The following is a 21,389-nucleotide window of genomic DNA, read 5'->3' on the forward strand; positions in this document are numbered from 1 at the left end:
CACTACCCAGTATCTACAACTGCTTTTGTGAGCAAATCTTGTCCTGCCTAGTAACAGTTGCTAGGTATAAGGTTGGTTTAAGGCTGTAAGAGGTCAGTTAATAAATCCTCTCTGATCATCAGTCCGCATTATGTTATTGAGCTCCTCACCACATGTGCTTCTTAACCTGCAGGCAAATGTTTTAGACATCATCCTAATGGTGAATGATTTTACCTTTTAACTGGACTGCAGGTTTTCTATAGTAACAGTAAGCATTTTATCTGCAAGGATTAGGGCAGTTTGGACATTTTAGTAACAACCTTGAATATTTTATACAACCATGATTAGAAATCCGGATTTGAGCTCCTTTGTTTGTTGTGCTGTATGCTCAAAAATAATACCACCACCGCCTACACCTGCTACTTTTGAACGGATTCGGGAGTATAAGCCTTACAAAACACGGTATTACACTCATCGGGATATATTAGGTAAGTTGATTTCCTGAATGCTTCATTTGTAATTCTCCAATTGAGGATGTCCAAAACACTTGTATATGCCTTTATTTTTGACATTCACATCTTCTTCCAATGACATTTCCTGGTTGATCAGATATGGATACATGTACTTATTCATGAATATGTACAAATATTCCAGATCAAATAATTACTTTTCTCAAGGTATTAAAGATTTGCTCACACTGGAGCAAAAAAAAGAGAGCTACGTATGAGCATATTTGAAAATAGTTTTAAGTAAGGCTTAAAAGGATTGAGAAGAACCGTGCTTGACAAAGATTTTTTTTAAACTCTTTAGTAAGGCAAAGTTACAATAAAAAACTAAAGTCTGCTTTTACATTTCCTGTTTCAGGATCTGGGCCTTAGTTTGTCACTCTACAAGGGTTCAGTGCAAAGTCCACAGTAGTTTCTCCCTTGACATCCCTTTAGATCAAGCCCTAAACAGATGAGAGAGAAATAGAAATCAATGACTGTGGCCACAACTACGCTTCTACCCCAATATAACGCAACACGATATATAATATATATATATGATATATATTATATAATATGATATAACACGAATTCGGATATAATGCAGTAAAGCAGTGCTCTGGGGGGCGGAGCTGCGCGCTCCGGCTGATCAGCGCATCAGCATGTCTGGCTCCAACACAGTGCTCTAAGTGGCATGTTAAGGGTGCCAGGCCGGCACCGAGGGGTTGGATAAGGGGCAGAGGGTCTCGGGGGGTGGTCAGGGGCAGGGCCTCCCTCTGCCGTCCAGGGTCTGGGAGGCAGAAGCTGTGGGAGGGGCACTTTTGGGGGCCCCACAGGCCCAGAGTGGCCTGAGTGATTAGCAGGGGGCCGGGAGAAGCCCTCTCCGCTTCCCTTGCCCCGATCTCAGCCGTGTCACTCGAGGGAGGGGTCTTGGGGGAAGGGATCCCCCCCGTGCATTTATCGGCAGCGGTGGAAGCGGCAGTGGAAGCGGAGCAGCCCAGCCCCAGCCCGCTCCACTCCACCAGCTCCCAGCTGTGGCGCTCCGCTTCCTGCTGCCGTGAGTGCGGGACTTTTCCCCAACCCCCCTCCCCCAATGACACAGCTGGGACTCGGGCAAGGAAAGCGGAGCGGGCTGGGGCTGCGTCACTCCGCTTCCCACCACCAGTGAGTGCGTGGGGCGTCCTTTTCCCAACCTCCCCGCACTCACCAGCGGCGGGAAGCGGAGCGCCGTGGCTGGGAGCTGGCGGAGTGGAGGAGGCTGGGGCCACATTGCTCCACTTCCTGCCACTCCTGGTGAGTGCCTGTGTCATAAATATAAAGGGAAGGATAAACACTTTAAAATCCCTCCTGGCCAGAGGAAAAACCCTTGCACCTGTAAAGGGTTAAGAAGCTAAGATAACCTCGCTGGCACCTGACCAAAATGACCAATGAGGAGACAAGATAATTTCAAAAGCTGGGGGGAGGGAGAAACAAAGGGTCTCTCTCTGTTTGTGTGATGTTCTTGCCGGGGACAGAACAGGAATGGAGTCTTAGAACTCAGTAAGTAATCTAGCTAGATATGCGTTAGATTATGATTTCTTTAGATGGCTGAGAAAATAAGCTGTGCTGAATGGAAGGTACATTCCTGTTTTTGTGTCTTTTTGTAACGTGAGGTTTTGCCTAGAGGGATTCTCTGTGTTTTGAATCTAATTACCCTGTAAGGTATTTACCATCCTGATTTTACAGAGGTGATTCTTTTTACTTTTTTTTTTCTATTAACATTCTTCTTCTAAGAAACTGAATGCTTTTTCATTGTTCTTAAGATCCAAGAGTTTGGGTCTGTGGTCACCTATGCAAATTGGTGAGGATTTTTATCAAACCTTCCCCAGGAAGGGGGGTGTAAGATTTGGGAGGATTTAGGGGAGAAAGACTTTTCCAAATGGACTCTTTCCTAGTAATATACCAATTAGACGTTTGGTGGTGGCAGCGAAAGTCCAAGGGCAAAAGGTAAAATAGTTTGTACCTTGGGGAAGTTTTAACCTAAGCTGGTAGAAGTAATCTTAGGAGGTTTTCATGCAGGTCCCAACATCTGTACCCTAGAGTTCAGAGGGGGAAGGAACCTTGACAGCCTGTCAGGGGGCGGGGTGTGGATAGGGTTTGGGGAAGTCACGGGACAGGGAGCAGGGGGGTTGGGTATGGGGTGGGGTCCTGGGGGCGATTAGGGATGGGGGTCTCTGGAGGGGGCAGTCAAGGGACAAGGAGCAAGGGGGCCAAAGCAAGTTCGATATAACGCAGTTTCACCTATAACACGGTGAGATTTTTTGGCCCCCAAGGACTGCATTACATTGGGGTGGAAGTGTATGTTATAACTTTGCTGGGTATAACTCTTCAAAAAACAGTTAAACACTTTACTACCAGAACTATGTACAGGACCTAAACAAGCCCCTGAAACAACAGTTCCTGACAGGACTCTGGCATACTTGTACAGTAAAAGCTGTGTTATCCAGCACTTTACCAACCAGAAAGCTCTAGAAACCAGCATTTCTGGTATCTTCCGATACAAGTCTTCAATCTAGTAACTGGGACCAATGCAGAAGCTAACCAGAATCGATGCCACAGTTATTCTGGACCCGAGTATTTCCGAGAGCAGTCGGACTATGCTCGAGTTAGCCGAGAAGAGCCAAATGCTGTTCTTTCTGTTTGTATCCCCCATTGTGATCAGTTGGTTTATTACTCTGTGTATAGTCCTGGGTTTACCATAAAATATCAACACCACTCTACCATTATGGCATCCAGAATACCATGAAAAGCAAAGGAGAGAAGCACAAGAGAGTTGTGTTGACATTAAAACAGAAAATAGATATCTGTACATGTTTTGAAAAGGGTAAGAATAGGAATGTTTTGATGCAAGAGTACAATGTTGGCTCGTCCATGATATAAAACATCAAGATTCAGAAAGGACAATTGCTCAAATTTTTGCTAGTTGTAAGTCAAATAAAGCTGTTGAACATCACTATGCTCTGCATACACCTAAATTAGACCAGCTAGACAGTGTTTTATATGCATGGTTTTCATTGAAACGATGGGAGGGTGCCCCTATCTCTGGCCCAATGCTTGTTGAAAAGGCAAAAGATTTTTATAAGCAAATGCAATTGACTGAGCCATGTGCATTTTCTGAACAATGGCTTTTGTGTTTCAAACTTCGTCAGGGTATTAGAAAGCTACATGTATCTGGTGAACAAAAATCGGCTGACCATGAAGTGCAGAAAAATATTGTGAATTTTTTAGAAATTTAGAAATTTTAGAAATTTAATTGCTGAACATGATCTATCCCCTGAACAAATGTATAATGCCGATGAAACTGGCCTATTTCGGTGATGTTTGCCAAATTCTACCCTAGCAGGTGCAAGTGAATTTAATGCTGCTGGTTTTAAGCACAATAAAGACAGACTAACTGTTCTTATGTGTGCTAATGCTCAGGCTCGCATAGAATAAAACTTTTGGTGACTGGAAAATATAATCATCCTAGAGCTTTCAAAGGTGCACATTTACCTGTTGTTTTTTTTACAAAGCACAAGGTAATTCATGGATGGACAAAGAATTTTGTTATGATTGGTTTCATCATGTTTTTCTACCTGCAGTGAAAGAATATTTTAGAAAAATAAGCTTACCCGAAGATAGCAAAGTTATTCTATTGCTAGGCAATTGTAGAGCTCACCCTCAAGAAACAGAGTTAGTGTCTGGTAGTATTTTTACGATCTTCCTGCCTGTCAACGTTACTTCATTGATTCAACCTATGGACCAGGGCCAAATGAAATGTTATTACAGAACAGATTTGCTAAGAAAGCTGATCAATCATGAAGGCACTATCCAGGACTTTCAATCTCATTATAACATAAAAGATACAATTTTTAATGTTGCTTGTGGCTGGAATTCTGTTAAAGTGAAACATTAAAGAGCTTAGATAAAATTGTAGCCTAATGTTATGTTTGCAGAAGTCTCTTCTGATGAAGATGAATTTAAAGGCTTTAAAGTAAGAGTTAGAAAAAATACATTAGCACAAATTCTTGAAATGGTGACAGATACTCCTTCTTCACATCCAATCAACAAACTTCATGAAAGTGAGATAGAAGAGTGGGTTGAAATTGACAAGGAGGTTGAAGTGACACATACTGTTACTGATACAGAAATAATAGAGAATGTTTTGAATCCTGAAAAGTCAAAGGACACTGATAAAGACAGTGAAGATTTTAATGAAGAGGACAAAATAACTTGGGGAAAGGCTGCTTCAGCTTTTGTTACAATAATTAAATTTGCAGAAAGGCAGCTATGTTATACTGCCCGGGAAGTTATGCAATCACACATTCTGCACTCTACTTTTATGCAAAAGAGGCAGAAGAAAATTAAGCAAGCTGATGTCAGGGATTTATTCAAAAAAGCAGCTTCAAGGTTATGTCATAGGGTCAGTACAGATTCAGCCCAATCTCCTACTGTCTTCTACATCTACAGTGATAATTGTTGTTGATAAGGATGACCCTGAGGCACTGCAAGATCCTGAAGTGCCTTCTGAATCATCAAAGAAAAATTAAATTCAGTATAATTTTAGTGTTAAATAGATTTTTAGTGATCTGAGTGTATGCGATGTGCTGCCCACAATGATATTCAGTGTCATAAGATAAACACTGTATAGAAAACTTTCCCTGTATATAGTTAAGTGCTTCAAGAAACCAACCACTCTGCAGTACAGCACTACTATTAGATTGGTGAGTACCTGTATACTATTTTATACTTTATTCATTTAATTGTATTATAATTTTTTGAAAATTGGTAGTCCATTGGTAAGTATAACTCTTAGTTAACCAGAATTTTTGACTAACCAGCACCCCCCATTTTCCCAACATGCCAGATAACAAAGCTTTTACTGTATAAACTATCTCTAAGGTCATAGCTAGATTTTCTATTGTAGTGCAATTATAATTTAAAAATTAAAAGAAAATGTTTGGTAATATTAGTATGTTAATAGCAAGAGACTGAGGAAAATCAATAAAGTAAGAATTTCTATACCTAACTATTGCAGGGATCTTTGATCAGTGATATTAGTGAGTCACACTGCCTATGTTCGATAATGTGAGTTACTAAACAGACTTCTATCATTATTCAATAGCTCTTAGAGCTTGGGATAGTTGCTTTTCAAAATACCTTTGAAACATCAACAATGTGCTCAAGACTGTACAAGACCTAGAAGTTAAGGCCTCTGACCTGAGGAGCTTATAGTTGACATAGATAACATAAAACACACTAGGAGCCTCTTACAAATGTCCTGTTTTAGAGTATTTCCCCCTTTTGCTTTTTAAAATATTGTATGGGTGGACACCACGATCAGCTTCAACAATGGAACTCTACAGACAATTATATACAAGAAACTCACAAATCACCACACCTACCTTCATAGACCCAGTAACCACCCCAAACACCCAAAAAATCTGCTATCTACAGCCAGGCACTCAGATACCACAGAATATACTCCAAGGAGAAAGTCCAAGTTATACATCTTGACACACTCAAAACTGCCTTCACCAGACAAGGACACACCACCAGAGAAGAAGATCATGTCATGGAATAGGCCACCAAAATACCCAAAGCGAACCTGTTTCAATATAGAAATGAAACCCACTCTGACTGTCCTAAAACACCCCTAGTTGTCACTTACCACCTCACACTGGAACCCATAAGGAGTACCGTCAAATAACTACAACCCATACTCTATGGGGATTCCATCCTGAAATAAATCTTTCCAGAACCTGCCTCTTCTGGCCTTCAAACAACTCTCAAACCTGTCCACGCTCACCATCAGAAGCAAGCTTCCCACAGACCAGGACACACCAACCCAAAGTGGCATCAGACCCTACCAGAACAAAAGATGCAAAACCTGCAGACATAACTCCACTGCTGCAATGATCACAAAGCACCATTCAAGATCCATGGGTCCTATACATGCCTATGACAACATGTGCTGTACCTCATCCAGTACAGTAAATCTCCCAATAACAGCTATATGGGTGAAACCAGACAATCACTACTCTCCCAAATGAAGTCACACAGAAAAATGATAAAAGCCAAAAACACCATATCACCTGTGGGTGAACACTTTTCACAAAGCCATCATTCTATATCTGACCGCTCATCCTCAAAGGAAACATGCACAATACTTTCAAAAGATGAGCCTGGGAGTTTAAATTAATAACTTTGCTAGATACTAACAATCATGGACTGAACAGACACATTGTATTTTTTAGCTTATTACAACAATCTGTAACCCACTAACAACTCCTCTCCCAACTGCCTCCGCCCACTTCCTTCCCCAGCCCTTCCCCCAGCTGATGGCTGACAGTGTGTTAACAGGCCACTTCACCTTGAATAGTCCCTTGAAATATGTGTTAACTACTTATGCTAAACCATCTGTTCCACTTTGTGTTTAGCTGTGACAGTATGTTTCATAGACCTGAAGAAGAGTGTGTAAGCTTGAAAGCTTGTCTCTCTCCAAGAGAAGTTGGTCCAATAAAAGATATTACCTCACCCACCTTGTCTCTCGCTAAAGGCACATTTATACTGGCAAAGTTACAGCGCTGGCAGTTACAGTAGGATGACCATATGTCCCGATTTTATAGGGACAGTCCCGATTTTTGGGGCTTTTTCTTATATAGGCTCCTATTACTCCCCATCCCCTGTCCCAATTTTTCACACTTGCTCTCTGGTCACCCTAAGTTACAGCGCCGCTCAGAGAGCACAGAAGGAAAACCGCTGTTGTGTGTTCACACTGACAGCTGCCTGTGCAATAGCGTGTTCACACTTGCAGCTCTATTTGGAGCGGTGCACTCTGGGCAGCTATCCCACAGAGCATCTCTTTCACCACTAAGACTTGTGGGAAGGCGGAGGGGGTTGTGGGACATCCTGAGTCCAGTCCCTATGCCCCATGATGCATTGCTTCGCATTCCAGCAAACCCTGTGCTTCCGTCCACATTTGGCACCATCTTTCAACGGTTTGTGTAGTGCGCACCCTACCTCTTTCAGGTTGCAGGAATGGATCCCGAACTGCTGACCAGTATGCTGCTCGCTCTGACCAACACGTCACGAGTGGCAGTGGAGTTATTCCTTAAACTACAAAGGCAAGAGGAGTGCAACATTGATCTTGCCACATGTAGTAGCTATGACACGCGATTGCTTGTGGCTTTCACGGAGGTGCTGACCACAGTGGAACGCAGCTTTTGGGCTCAGGAAATAATCAGAGTGGTGGGATCACATTGTAATGCACGTCTGGGATAACGAGCAGTGGCTGCAGAACTTTTGCATGCGAAAAGCCACATTCATGGGACTGTGTGATGAGCTCACCCCAGCCCTGTGGCGCTAGAACATAAGAATGAGAGCTGCCCTGTTGTTGGAGAATTGCGTGGCAATTGCATCATGGAAGCAGGCTACTCCAGACTGCTATCGATCGGTCGCTAACCAGTTTGGAGAGGGAAAGTCAACCGTTGGACTCATGTTGATGGAAGTGTGCAGGGCCATTAATTACATTCTGCTCTGAAAGACTGTGACTCTGGGCAACGTGCGTGACATTGTGGATGGCTTTGCACAAATGGGCTTCCCTAACTGCGGAGGGGTGATAGATGGCACACACATTCCAATTCTGGCACCAGACCATCTAGCCACCGAGTACATTAATCGCAAGGAGTATTTCTCAATGGTTCTCCAGGCGCTTGTGGATCACCGTGGACGTTTCATGGACATAAATGCAGGCTGGTCCGGAAAGGTGCCTGACGCATGTATCTTTCAGAACACTGGCCTGTTCAAGAAGCTGCAAACAGGGACTTTCTTCCAGAAAATCCCCATTGGGGAAGTCAAAATGCCCATTGTGATCCTTGGAGACCCTGCCTACCCCTTAATGCCGTGGCTTATGAAGCCGTACGTGGGGCAACTTGACAGCAGCCAGAAGAAGTTCAACAACAAGCTGAGCAAGTGCAGAATGACTGTGGAGTGTGCATTTGGCCATTTAAAAGCCCACTGGCGATGCCTGTATGGGAAGCTGGACATGGCCGATGACAATATTCCTATGCTTATAGCCACGTTCTGTACGCTCCATAATATTTGTGAAGGGAAGGGTGAAAGCTTCACTCAGGGCTGGACCGCAGAGGCTCAAGCCTGGAGGCTATCAGAGGGGCACAGTGTGGGGCCATAAGGATCAGGGATGCCATGAGGCAGCAATCTGAGGCTGAAAGCCACTAATATTTGTTGCTATGCTCGGGATTGCAGTGCTTGTAATGCTAGGAGGTGATTGGTGCACATGATGCAAGAAGAGGCTTTAACATAATTGTATGTTGCTTTGCAGTGTTCTTTTTGCTTTCACTTAATAAAATAAAGATTGCTTCCAAACAAACACAATTCTTTTATTAAAAGACAACAACCAGAGAAGAGAGTCAAATGAAAAAATTCCTCAGCAGGGAGGGGATGGGGGAAGGGAAGGCATCAAAAGGAGGAGGGATTCTGGATGGCTACAGATTTTTGTATGTCCAGGGATCATATCCAACCTTCTCCTTTGGAGTACAATGCAGCGGGTGCTGTACTTCAGCAGGGCCAAACTGCAGATGGATAGGTGTTGAGTGCAGTGGGTATCCACACTGTTGGACTGTGAGGAGGGAAGAGTGGAATGCTGTGGGTAAAGAGTGGAACCAGGAAGTTGATAACAGTATGTTGGCGGTGTGAGGCGGGTGCATGGGAAAGAGTTTTGTGACAGCAGCTGCAGGGGAGGGCGGGAGCGGAGCTGCTTGGTTTGAAAAGCTAGTATCGCCTGAAGCATGTCCACTTGGTGCTCCAGAATGTTTAAGAGCCACTCCATGGCTTCTTTCTGGTGTTCCACATTCTCCTTTTGGACCCTCTTCTCGCTGTCCCGCCACTCCTTCAATTCCTGTTTCTCACCGGCGGAGTGCATCATAACCTCACGGAGAAAGTCCTCCTTAGTTCTTTGTGGCGCTTTCTAATTCTGCACAGCCGTTCTGCTGCTGATAAGGGAGGCTGGCCTCCCAAGGTCATCTCTGTGAAGTTTAATTGCAACATTTTACAGAAGCAGTATTGTGTTTGCAACACAGACAACACTGATTCAGTGCTTTAAAACACAGCCAGTACTCATACACCTGTCACTAACTGACTCCAGGCAAGCACACAAGAGCCACAAGACCCCTAAAATGGTGAGTAGTCGCAGGGGCAGGGTGAATCACTTTTTCCAGACCCTGTTGTATATTGGGCATCTGGCTTTTGGGGAAAGTCAGCACTGTAGGGGGAGCTTGATAATCATTCCTGTCCCCAAACTTTCCACAGGATGTGATCGTCATGGAAGATATCTTGCTGCTGAGGGTGAGCAGGGAATCAAGGGAGGGTCTTCTCCAAGCCTGCAGCTTCCGTCCTGGCCCCTCTGCGGCTTGCCTGTGTGCAGCAATAGTGTCCCCCCACCCGTGACAGCACAGTGGCGTGGGAAAGTTACTGTTAATGGGGCAAGAAACGAAGCAGCTCTGCCTAGGAACCTATGGCAGCGGATTGCCCAGTATCTCCACGAGAGTTTCCTGGAGATCTTTGAGGGAGATTCCCGTGAAGTGAGGGAGTCAATCAACAACCTGTTCTGCCGCTGAGACTAGACATGCGGTTGGAGACAAGCCTGATTTCTGCAACCCTCCTGCCCCCAACAAATCGCTTCAGCAATTCCCAAAATCAGATCCACTTACCAAGGGCCTCCTCTTCTGTTTGCGCTTTGCCAAGTTCCGACTGCTGCGATTGGCTAGGGTCCTCCGGGGTAGAAAAGAGCTCTTAGGCGGGGCCTAAGACAGTTACTTGTCATTCACTCATGTTCTTTGTATATACTGCCTTCATAGATTCACACTCATATTTATGTGAAGCTTATTAACAGAATTATTGCAGCTAGCCCAGCGCAATTATATGCCTAATGTATGTGCAGTCATGGAAATGTGCCTCTTGTAGCAAGTTTCAGTACACTATACTATTCTTTATAGCCTAGTACATCAGCCATATAGCCCCTTTTGCACTTTTCCCCACATAGGTCAGAAAAAGATAATTTTCAAAACTCAGTATAAAAAATATCTTGTGTGAAATTCAAGTCATGGAGAATAGTCACATCTAAGTAGTCAGAAACTACAAATGACATAATATAGTATGATTTCTTTTTAACTATATGTTACTAAACTATGTACTCACATACTACTTCTTTTAAGATATCAACAGTCCCAGGTTTGATGATAGGCAGGAAAAAAAAAAAAAAAACCTAAGGTCTGATCTACATTTAAAATTTAGGTCAACATAGCTGTACTGCTCAGGGACATGAAAAATCAACCCCCATCCCCCACCCAAGCACCGTAGCTATGCCAACCTAATCCCCGGTAGAGACGCAGCTAGGTCAATGGAAGAATGCTTTTGTTGATCTATCCACCGTTGCTCAGTGAGCTGGCATTTCTACAATGACAGAATCACCGGTCCCTTGCTGTAGGCTGTGTCTACACTGTGGGGTTACGCCAGCATAGCTACAGCACCATAACTATGTCCCTATAATCCCCATAGTGTAGATGTGGCCTGAGTGGATTTGGCCTATATGTGTCCTTCTGGTAGAGTGGTTGTTACCCTTGATGCACATATTGATACACATGGTTCTAAAACTTGCATGGCTATAGTGAACTTGATGCTGTTGAAAGGTACTGAACTAGACAATCCTGGAGTCTGGCAACCTCTATTATCCACAAAATGGATACAGTATTAGTAGTGACAGTGTCGACTCTCCAAACTGCCCCATCTATGTGCCTTAATTCTCTTTGGAGGGATTAATTTCTGGATTGAGATGGCAGTTGAGTCCAAATGCCTACTCAGCACTTATTTCTACTGTGTGGGCTGATAACGGAGAGAATTATTGCAAGCAGTTGTGGTAGACTGGGTGAGGTCAACATTTGTTTTCTAGGAAATAGACTAAGACCACCAAATTTATTTCATATAGGTCACCAAATAGCCATCAATCAATGGGAATTGTGGATACACAGCACCTCGTAAGATCAAGTTCCTAGACTGTATGCTCCTTGAGCAGAGTCCTTGTTTTTAAAGCAGTGCATATACTTAAGACACTGTATTAACAATATTTACATTATAAAAACTGTCTGCAGAGAGGATTCACATTGTGTATCTTTTTAATTTTTTTTAAATATCAAATCAAGCAAACAGGCAGGAGACAGTTTACAGTTTCTTTATATTTGTTACATGTTGCGCATGATCCATTTCTGTTGAATATACATAGAGCTTGGGGCAGATCTTCAACAAGAACAATGTGAAAAAAAGGAATTAGAAGTAAAAGAACGGATTGAAAAAATTAAAGCCGAACTATGGTCTCAGGTAAATTAAGTTATACTACTATCATTGAAATTAACCTTTATAATTCCTTTAAACTCTTTGGAATCTGTGTTGTAGCATGCAAATTGTGGATAAATTCCTTTGAGCTCATGGGTGGCAGGTATAAGGGGCTTGGAGAAGGTAAGCCTCCCAAAATGGGGCAAGAAATGCCCAATGCAGCGCAACTCCCTTTGGAGGCATGCCAGCCCGCCGCCTTTGGAGCGCTGCCGCTGAAAGCCCCCAAAGAAGTAGAGGGGCACCTGTGCCCAGACTGTGTTCCCGCCTGTGCTCTGCCCTGAGGCCATGCCCCCGCTTGGCCTCTTTCCCCATGGCCCCGTCCTTGTGCCATCTCTTCCCGCCCCCGCTCCACCTCTTCCCCTGAGGCCCCACCCTCTGCTTGCTCCTCTACATCCCCTAACACCCCATCGCTCACCCTTAACGCAGGACAGGGCATAAAAAAAAAGCAAGCAGGGGGGAGGGGGAGCATTGAGGGGCAGAAACGAGCAGTGGGCAGGTGGGGGACTCAGGAGAGGGAGCAGAGAGGAGCAAGCAGCAGGCAGGCGGCCTCAAAGGACAGAGCGCAGAGGAGTAAGTTGCAGACAGGCAGGAGGTTTCAGGGCAGAGGGTAGCGGGTGGGGGGCCTTAGGGGAAGAGGTGGAGCAGAGGTGGGACAAGGCACAGCGGGGGCAGAACCTCAGGGGAAGAAGCCAAGCAAGAGCAGGTCCTCAGGTCAAAGCAGAGGTGTCATGTAGGCCATAGGTGCTGGAACTAAGGGTGTGGGGGGTGCTGCCGCACTTCATGGCTTGAAATGGTTTCCATTATATGAAGGGTTTGCAGTTTGCTTCAATGTCTCTCAGCACCCCCACTATACAAATTGTTCCAGCACCCCTGGTGCAGGAGCAGCCTCGTGGGGAGGAGACTGAGCAGGGGCGGGACCTCGGGGCAGAGAAGGTGGTGGGGCCACGATCTGAGCACCGGTGGTCCCCTCCTTCTTCTCTGAGCTTCTGGCGCTCACTCCCAGCCACGCCCAGTCAGCAGCCATCTATGTTTAAACTGATAGTTAATATCAGTTCACCTTCATCTGCCAGTTCATTTTTTACTTTAAATCTAGAAATACTGGAAAGAACACGCAGTCTACAGGTTAAATAATTTTTTAAATATGACATTCATTTTTAACCAATTATCAATTCTTGTTTATGTAACAGACAATAACTCTACAGTTGTTGCTGCATAAGTACCAAATCCAGCACACAATGAATAGCAGAACTCCCATTGACTCCAATGTGACCAAAAGCAGGTTCTGTATGCACAAATTTGCACACGAATATGATCCTCTAGCTATCAAGCTCAACTAGCTTGGGCATTTGACCATCCAAAAATAACCAGTCCACTTTTGTCAAATAATGGCAAAAATGGTAAAATATTTTAAAGAATTAATTTAATACAGCAGTAACAAAAAAAGGAAGCCTTTATGATGTCCAATAAGCTTAGCCTTAGATATTTATGCCTACTTACAAAAAAAAAACAAAACAAATTACTTAACTGAGTTATTTCAATTCAGAAAAAATGCAAAACACAATGAAGTTCAGCAATGTTAGGTTAGCACTTAAATGTGAATAGTATTCAAGACTGAACAGTTACAAAAGAAAATAAAAATGAAATTAAACTAAAACAAACACATAGCAACCATAAAAGAAAAAAGTCATTTTTAAATGCACTTATGCTAAGGAAGCAGCAGGCCAATTCTTCAGGCAACTTAATGGCTGTCCATCTTTTCTCTTTGTGTCAGCGGAGGAGGTGTAAACCCTCCTCTTCCATCCCTACTCCCTTCTGAGTTAATTTCCATATGTTTGTCTAGTCAGTTTAGATTGCAAGCTCTTTGGTGCAGGGACTGTGTCTTTTAACTTGTTTAATGTGCTTTGTAAGCCACCATGTACATTGATGGCCTGGTATACAACTAAAGCTATACATACAAACAATATTTGTTCTAGAAGATACCAGCCAATCAAGATGCTCATCTTTCAATTAATTCATCTTTTCCCCAACAGGTGGCATTAGCATGTAGTAAAATGACCTTTAAAAAGAAAAGGAGGACTTGTGGCAGCTTAGAGACGAAGAAATTTATTTGAGCATAAGCTTTCGTGAGCTACAACTCACTTCATCAGATGCATTCAGTGGAAAATACAGTGGGGAGATTTATATACACAGAGAACATGAAACAATGGGTGTTACCATACACTGTAACTAGAGTGATCAGGTAAGGTGAGCTATTACCAGCGGAGGCGGGGGGGGGGGGGTTACCCATCCACTCCCAGTCTTTATTCAAGCCTAAGTTAATTGTATCCAGTTTGCAAATTTGCAAAACAGACTCCAAGAGAGACTGCTGAACTGGAATTAATTTGCAAACTGGATACAATTAATTTAGGCTTGAATAAAGACTGGGAGTGGATGGGTCATTACACAAAGTAAATCTATTTCTCCATGTTTATCCCCACCCCGCGTTGTTCCTCAGACATTCTTGTCAACTGCTGGAAATGGCCCACCTTGATCATCACTACACAAGGTCCATCCCATCCTCCCCCCACCCCCTTGCTGGTAATAGCTCACCTTACCTGATCACTCTCCTTACAGTGTGTATGGTAACACCCATTGTTTCATGTTCTCTGTGTATATAAATCTCCCCACTGTATTTTCCACTGAATGCATCCAATGAAGTGAGTTGTAGCTCACGAAAGCTTAAGCTCAAATAAATTTGTTAGTCTCTAAGCTGCCACAAGTCCGCCTTTTCTTTTTTTCGAATACAGACTAACACGGCTGCTACTCTAAGACCTTTAAGTAAATTTGCTAACGGATGGCATCATGATGTAATCAAAAAGGTCAGCCTTCGCCTATATCAGGGCATTCTTGCTGGAATATTTGATCATTGTCAATCAATAAGCAGTGAACTGACCAGTCAACTGACATTATTTTATCAGTCAATTGTCCAACTTGCCAAATCTACTCTCAGCAAGGCACATTTTTAACATTATGAAGAATTTAAACAAATTTTACATCAAAATTTTGTCTCTGAAACACACTGTGATCACTACTAAAATATCAACATTTGCCAATCCTTTTCCACACAGTGCTATGTGAGATCCAGAGTTGCCCGCTATGCTTATAATAGGTAAAAAAGTTGTATCTCAATGCCATTGTGTGGTACAGTGTTAGCAAATGCCCACTTTTTAATATTGATCACGGTACAGGCAATTTTCCAAAGATCAATGTAACAATTTTGTCAAATAGCCCAAAAAACAAGTTATCATTTCTATATAGATTTATCTGGCTTTAAGTTTTTAATGAAAAACAATAAAGCTATTGATTCCAATAATCTCTGATCCAAGTCAGAATACCATGTTCACAGATATTTAGCTAACTGCATTCGGGCTATGATTTTTATTTTTTTGAAGGCTAAAGAGGAAAAAGAAGATGCAGTGGAACAAGCCCTTGATCAGGCAACTGCTGAACACAACAGTTTTTTAGAAGACCTAAAAAAAAAGCATGAAAAAGAACTAAAGGTTTGGAGTCACTTGCTTCCATTTCAAATAGACCAAATATTTTACTGTAGAAATGTCCAACTATGGAATTGAATCATCTTAACAAAATACATTGTCATACTATACGTTTAAAGATGTTCTGTTTGTGCTTGTCCACTGCTATCATTTTGTATCAGTTGGAAATTGAGTCCTGTTGTTTGATGGGGTAGCTTGCCTTGAGGATCACTGCATTTTTCCTTATGCCAGATTAATTGGTTCTGTCTGGTCAGATACTTGGGTTAGCTAGTTCTTTCTGATTGGTTTTTAGCATTCTATACTTTACTTTTTATTGTATGAAACTTAATTGTTTTGTGACAGATGCCCTGTAAGATCCCAATTCAGCAAACTGCTTGAGCACATGCTTAACTTTAAGCACCTGCTTACATCGATTTCTATTCAGCACAGCAGTTAAAGATGGGATTAACTTTCAGCACATTCTTAAATTCCATTGATACCAAAGCTAAGCAGGTGTTTAAATGGTTTGCTGAACTGGAGCCTAAATGGCCTAAATTTCTAAAATAAAAATAATTATAAGTATACTATTGTGTGTGTGTGTGTGTGTGTGTGTGTGTGTGTGTGTGTGTGTGTGTGTGTGCATACACATACACACACACCCCCTAAACTGAGCATGCAAATTATAATGTTTTATTGTATATAGACTCAACAATGTGCTTAATTTGCATGCTGCGATATCTGATAAAAGATACAAACACAATATAAATACAAAGGAAGACAACTACAAACAGCAATTAAGCTTCTACAGCATTCTATTCTATTCTATAGGTTTTTATATCACTGAAGTATCTGAGGGCTTTCCAATAGTGCATTAAGCAACGGACCATCATCTGCGTCACATTCGTTCTCGCATTCTCTCCCCAGTGGGAAAAATGTGTGCAGTGGAGTGTTTTGTTGTGTGTTTATGTTAGAGAAGGCAAGGTCAAAAGAATGTGTCTTGCACTGAGTGGAACGTGGTGAGGTCTGTGATGGTCTTTCGTTTCTGTTGAAGTTCACTCGTCTTGGGATGGCCCCCAAGAAAGCTCTGTCTCCAGATCTTATAGCATCCACTCTAGGTTGCAGACTCTCAGAATTCCTGATAAAAGGAGTACCGGTGGCACCTTAGAGACTACCTGTGATGAAGTGGGACTGTTCTTAATGTTTTCTCTGAATATTGTGGGGGTGCCTCAGCTTCCCCTATTCAGTTCTTAAGTATCCAGGTGGTGAGATAAGGGTGTATGATCATTGCAGAGCCCTAGAGGGCAGGTGTGTGCAGGGGTCTGGATACAGAGAATGGCCAGCACCCTGTTTCCTGGCAACTGATGGCCTGGCCCTTCCCCCCTGCAAGGTGAGAGCTAAAGAGTTGGAGAACAAAGGAATCAGGTGACCTCCTGGTCCGGGAAAGGACAAAGCCCAGAGGAGGAGGGGCTGGAGAGAGTTTCAGTTTCGGGCTGGGTGGTTGAACCCAGGGAACCCCAAGGCTGGGGTCTAAGCTCCCTGCCCCCCAGAAGGACTTGACTGAGAGATCCTGGTTATACCCATAAGCTCTGTTTTAGACTGTGTTGCTATTGTCTAATAAACCTTCCATTTCACTGGCTGGCTGAGAGTCACTGTGAATCCCAGGAAGAGAGGTGCAGGGCCCGGACTCCCCCACACTTCGTGACACTAGCCACAAGTTTTATTAAGGATTTTTGTGGACTTGGGTATATAAGGACATTAATATGTGCTCTTTGCACCAACAAAATGGTTACAAATACAAAAATCATAACAAACCCTGGACACAAGACATGCCGCTCAGCATATAAACCACAAGAAAGGAGATAAACTACAACGAAGGGAAGATATATTCAATGTGGTTATAAAGTATTTTAAGTTTGGTAATTTGTTTGCTCTTTTTGTGGTTAACCTAACGGTGGTTTAACAATAACCTCTGGGTCTTGAACCAGATGGGCAGTAAATTGGAGAGGAGAGTATATGACCGGGGATTCATTTAAGTCCTGTTTAAGCAAACTGACTGACGGCAATAGCTGACAGCAGCAGGTCCCACTGAATGGGTGCTGAAAATGTTTTAACAGTTACTGTAGTGTCCCTGAGACAGACCACATTCGATTCCAACCCCTGCCCATCCAAGCTGCTTAGTACTGCCATGCCTTTACTTACCAGAATTATCAATGTCTTGCTTTGTGAGGGAAGGGTGTTGAACATTCTGAAGCATACAGTGGTCTGCCCCCTTGTCCACCTCTCTAAAAAACCCTGTCATCAAGCAAGACCCTGCCCTGGCCCTTGTTAGGAGGGGGAGTAGTCTTGATCTGCAGTGGGAGTTTAGGAGGCACTGGAGGACATTCTTGTGTCTTAGGCAGAAAAGGCATTTGGTAATGAAATTGGAAAAGATAGAGATGGACCAAAGATAGAAAACCCTAATATGCTGGAGAGTGGAGGAATAGAACAATGTCTGGGTTTTAGTGTGAGGTTAAGAAGAACCAAAATTTTTTGCTTTGTGTAGTTGAGAGAGAGGCTTACAGGAGGATCTAGATGTATAATGGGGGCTCTTAGGAGCTGGAATAGGGTTGAGTGCTATAGCAAGTGAGAGGGAGGTCTGAATTAGGGGCTTGGGGAATATGGAGGAGGGTCCATTGCTACATTCTTTTGAGGACAAAGACATGAAATGAGTGTTTGGGGAGCTATGGGAGGGGTTTAGTGCAAGATCTGTGTTTGCATATGTGGCAATACATATGGAAGGGAAAATGTGTATGGTGAAGTACTGATTGTCTGTTTTTCATTGGATAAACCTGAATTCCAGCATTAGCTAATAAACATAAAAGCATTATATTTAACTATTGTTAGCATAAGCACAAATTTGACTTTACAAGTCTGAAACTCTCCTACCTTTTGTTGATTTCTATGACGAACTTTACTCCTATACTCTGAGACCAATCATCCCTCGGAGATCTGTGCACAGAGAATGCAAAAAATGCAGCTGTGCCACTGTCACCCTTTGAACATGGGGAGGAGATGGATATGAATCAGTCAGAGTCATCTCATTTTCCCCCTCCTCCCCTTTCATTGAATCTTGAGAAGACCTCTCCACAGGGTTGAGGGTCCGTGTCTATGAAGGGGATGGTCCAACTCATTATACTACATTCTATACATAAAGTAATATGTTGTAGTGAAATGGCAGCTCTCGCTGGGAGACACCAACACCATTCACAATCAGAGAGATACTGAAATATTTACAATTTTCTAAAACTAGCTCTGACATTTTATTTTTAATATATAGATTCTTATCTGTAATTTATTTAAGTAATTACAGGTAAGAGGCAAAGACACCCAAACTTTGACCAACAAAAGGCTACACTGGCAACAAGGGCCACACCCGATTTCATTCATGTTGTAGTGGCCAGGCAAGGTACTAACAAACTTCAACAGGACTTTATTGTTTAAAGTGGAAACCTCTTTTCCAAGCTGCTGCTGCACCCTCAGTAGCTTTCCCTCAGCCTCTTCAACTCCTCCCCCCTCTTTCCTGTTTCCTGTCCTTTCAGACTCCCAATAGCCAGTGCTCCGAATTCTAATAATTACAAGCAACATCTAAACACCACATTCCCTTCTCTCTTAAGAAACTGTCCCAATTACAATAAACATTGTTGTTCTAACCACAGGAACAAATAGGAAACAAGGCACTATACTGTTGGCAGAAATATTACACTAAAAACACTATAGATACTACATAACATAGTCTCTAGTCCAGACAGGTGATCGTCTGGGTCTGACAGGCCGTCTCTCAAGCCCCGGTTCCAGTGCAATGTCTTGTTGTGTTGATACTACAGTGAAGTCATCCAATGGAGACTGGGTGTTGGCATAATCTCCTCTTGGTGCACAGGCAGGGGCAAGATAAGAAGCATTCCATACCCGCCCATCAGAAAGTCGATAGGTGTAAGGTCCCTTCTTCTCTACGATTTTAACAGGAGCTGTGAATTTATGGTCCCCTATGGTTGCGTAAAATTCCAGGTTTTTGTATTCTAACGAAGGAACCACACTGAAACTTTGGTTCCTTAGCACCCCGCCGCTTGTCTGTGAAAGTCTTATACTTTGCTTGGTTCTGTTCAACTGTTTTTCTCACATCATCCTCAGTTGGAGGCCTCAGGTAGCCTTTAACAATCCAGCAATGTTCAGTTTAGCATTCATCTGTTTCCCATGCAGTAACTCTGCGGGTGATCTTTGCGTTGTGGCATGTCGTGTAGCCCGGTATGCTGGCAAGAAATCAGTAGTGAAGGTTATCCACAATCCAGTTTAGCCATTTGCAAACGTCTGTTAAACTGTTAGATTTCCCCATTGGCTTGAGGGTAGTATAGAGATGACCTTCTGTGTAAAATGTTCCTCTCCGCTAGAAAAGTTTCAAACTCCAGAGAAGTAAATTGACTACCATTATCTGAAAACAGTTCTTTGGGGTTACCTTCCCTGCTAAAAACTGAAGAGAGGAACTTAATTACTGTAGCAGAAGAGATTTGCGATGTAAACACTACCTCAGGCCATTTACTGAAATAGTCTATTAAGGTGATGGCATAATGACATCATGATAATGAGCAGTATCAAAGGGTCATACAATGTCAATCGCCACTTTTTCCCATGCAGATTCAGGAAGAGGAACAGGATGTAATGGAGGGGTATATGTCACTGCTGTCTTATGTATTTGGCAAGTGACACAGGATTTTATGAGTGCTTCAGTTTGAGAGTCCATCCCTGGCCACCAATACAGATCCCATAGTCGTTGTTTGGTTCTGACAATTCCTTGATGAGTATCGGGTGCCAGGTATATGAGTTTTGACTGTAATTCTTCTGGCACAAGTAGCCGGTGTGTACCTCGTAGAACCCAGCCATTGAGCAAAGAAAGTTCATCCCGAACTCTAAAATAAGGCAGCAAAACTGGGTCAAGGTTTTTAGGGTTACTGGGCCATCTCTTTGTCAGAAATTCCCGTAGTTTTTGTTGAATTGGACACGCTGAACAAGCAGCTTGAAATTGTTTTCTTGTAACTGCTGTAAGAGTGCTTGTAATAAACGCAACTACTACATCCTCATCCTCCGGTGGACCATCTGGTGAAGGCAAAGGCAGGCAATAAAGGCAATCAGCTACCACATTTTGGTTTCCAGGTTTATATTCCAGTTCATAATTGAAAGAGAGTAGTCTTGCAGACCATCTAGCAATATGATATCCTGCTCTTCCCAGTCCTTTCGTGGTGAGCAACGTCGTCAAAGGGCTGTGGTCTGTGCGCAACTTGAACGTGCGGCCCCACAGATAAGTTCTCCATTTTTCAGTAGCCCAGACACAAGTACGTGCTTCTTTTTCGACTGTAGAATATTTTCTCTCAGCATTACTTAGTGTCCTTGAAGCAAATGCAACAGTCCACTCTGTGTTGTCCTCATGAAGTTGTGTGAGGACAGCCCAAAGTCCATAATCAGAAGCATCAGTAGTTACAATTGTGGGCAATGCAGGACTGAATAGTGCAAGTACTGGACTATGTAGAATCAAGTCTTTCACCGTTTCGAAACTAGCTTGTGCATCCGTTGTCCACACCAAGGTTGAACTTCCCCGTAGTAATTCTCTTAATGGTTCAATGACAGAACCATAATTGGGAATGAATTTTGCATACCAGGAGATAGGACCCAAGAAGGAACATACAGTTTGCAAATCTGTTGGAGGGAGAGCATTTGAAATTGCCAGGATATGAGCTGGATCAGGTTTTAGTCCAGCCTGTGAAATTGTATGCCCCAGAAAGGAGAGTTCAGTTTGTCTAAATTTGCATTTGGACCTATTGAGCTTGAGGTCTGTTTTGCTGATGCAGTTTAGTACAGACTACAGGTTATTGTCATGCTCCTCCGAAGTACTTCCAAATACGATAATATCATCCAAATAGCACTGAACTCCATGTTGATTCTTCAAAATCAATGACAT

The 21,389-nt window shown here is 43.0% G+C and overlaps 1 protein-coding gene and 1 non-coding gene across 3 annotated transcripts in view; one reads left to right on the plus strand and one right to left on the minus strand.

Annotated features, from left to right (window-relative positions):
- The window catches only part of C3H6orf163 (chromosome 3 C6orf163 homolog), a 26,564-nt gene continuing 5,175 nt past the window's right edge, over positions 1 to 21,389 (plus strand). The window contains exons 1-3 of the mRNA XM_038396516.2: positions 1 to 467; positions 11,782 to 11,876; positions 15,323 to 15,430. Coding sequence (XP_038252444.1) covers positions 320 to 467; positions 11,782 to 11,876; positions 15,323 to 15,430 — 351 coding nt within the window. The 5' untranslated portion in view covers positions 1 to 319. The remainder of the gene's footprint in view (positions 468 to 11,781; positions 11,877 to 15,322; positions 15,431 to 21,389) is intronic.
- The window catches only part of LOC119853436, a 21,874-nt gene continuing 10,268 nt past the window's right edge, over positions 9,784 to 21,389 (minus strand). Inside the window, exons 3-4 of one of the 2 annotated variants that reach the window (XR_005292069.2) lie at positions 18,329 to 18,435; positions 9,784 to 10,306 (exon numbers count right to left, since the gene is read on the minus strand). This is a non-coding gene — a transcript (uncharacterized LOC119853436). Of the gene's footprint in view, positions 10,307 to 11,683; positions 12,990 to 18,328; positions 18,436 to 21,389 lie in introns of those variants that run through there. The other variant, XR_005292068.2, reaches the window with a different exon arrangement.

This window comes from Dermochelys coriacea, chromosome 3 (assembly GCF_009764565.3).
Source record: "Dermochelys coriacea isolate rDerCor1 chromosome 3, rDerCor1.pri.v4, whole genome shotgun sequence".
Classification (NCBI taxonomy): domain Eukaryota; kingdom Metazoa; phylum Chordata; order Testudines; family Dermochelyidae; genus Dermochelys; species Dermochelys coriacea.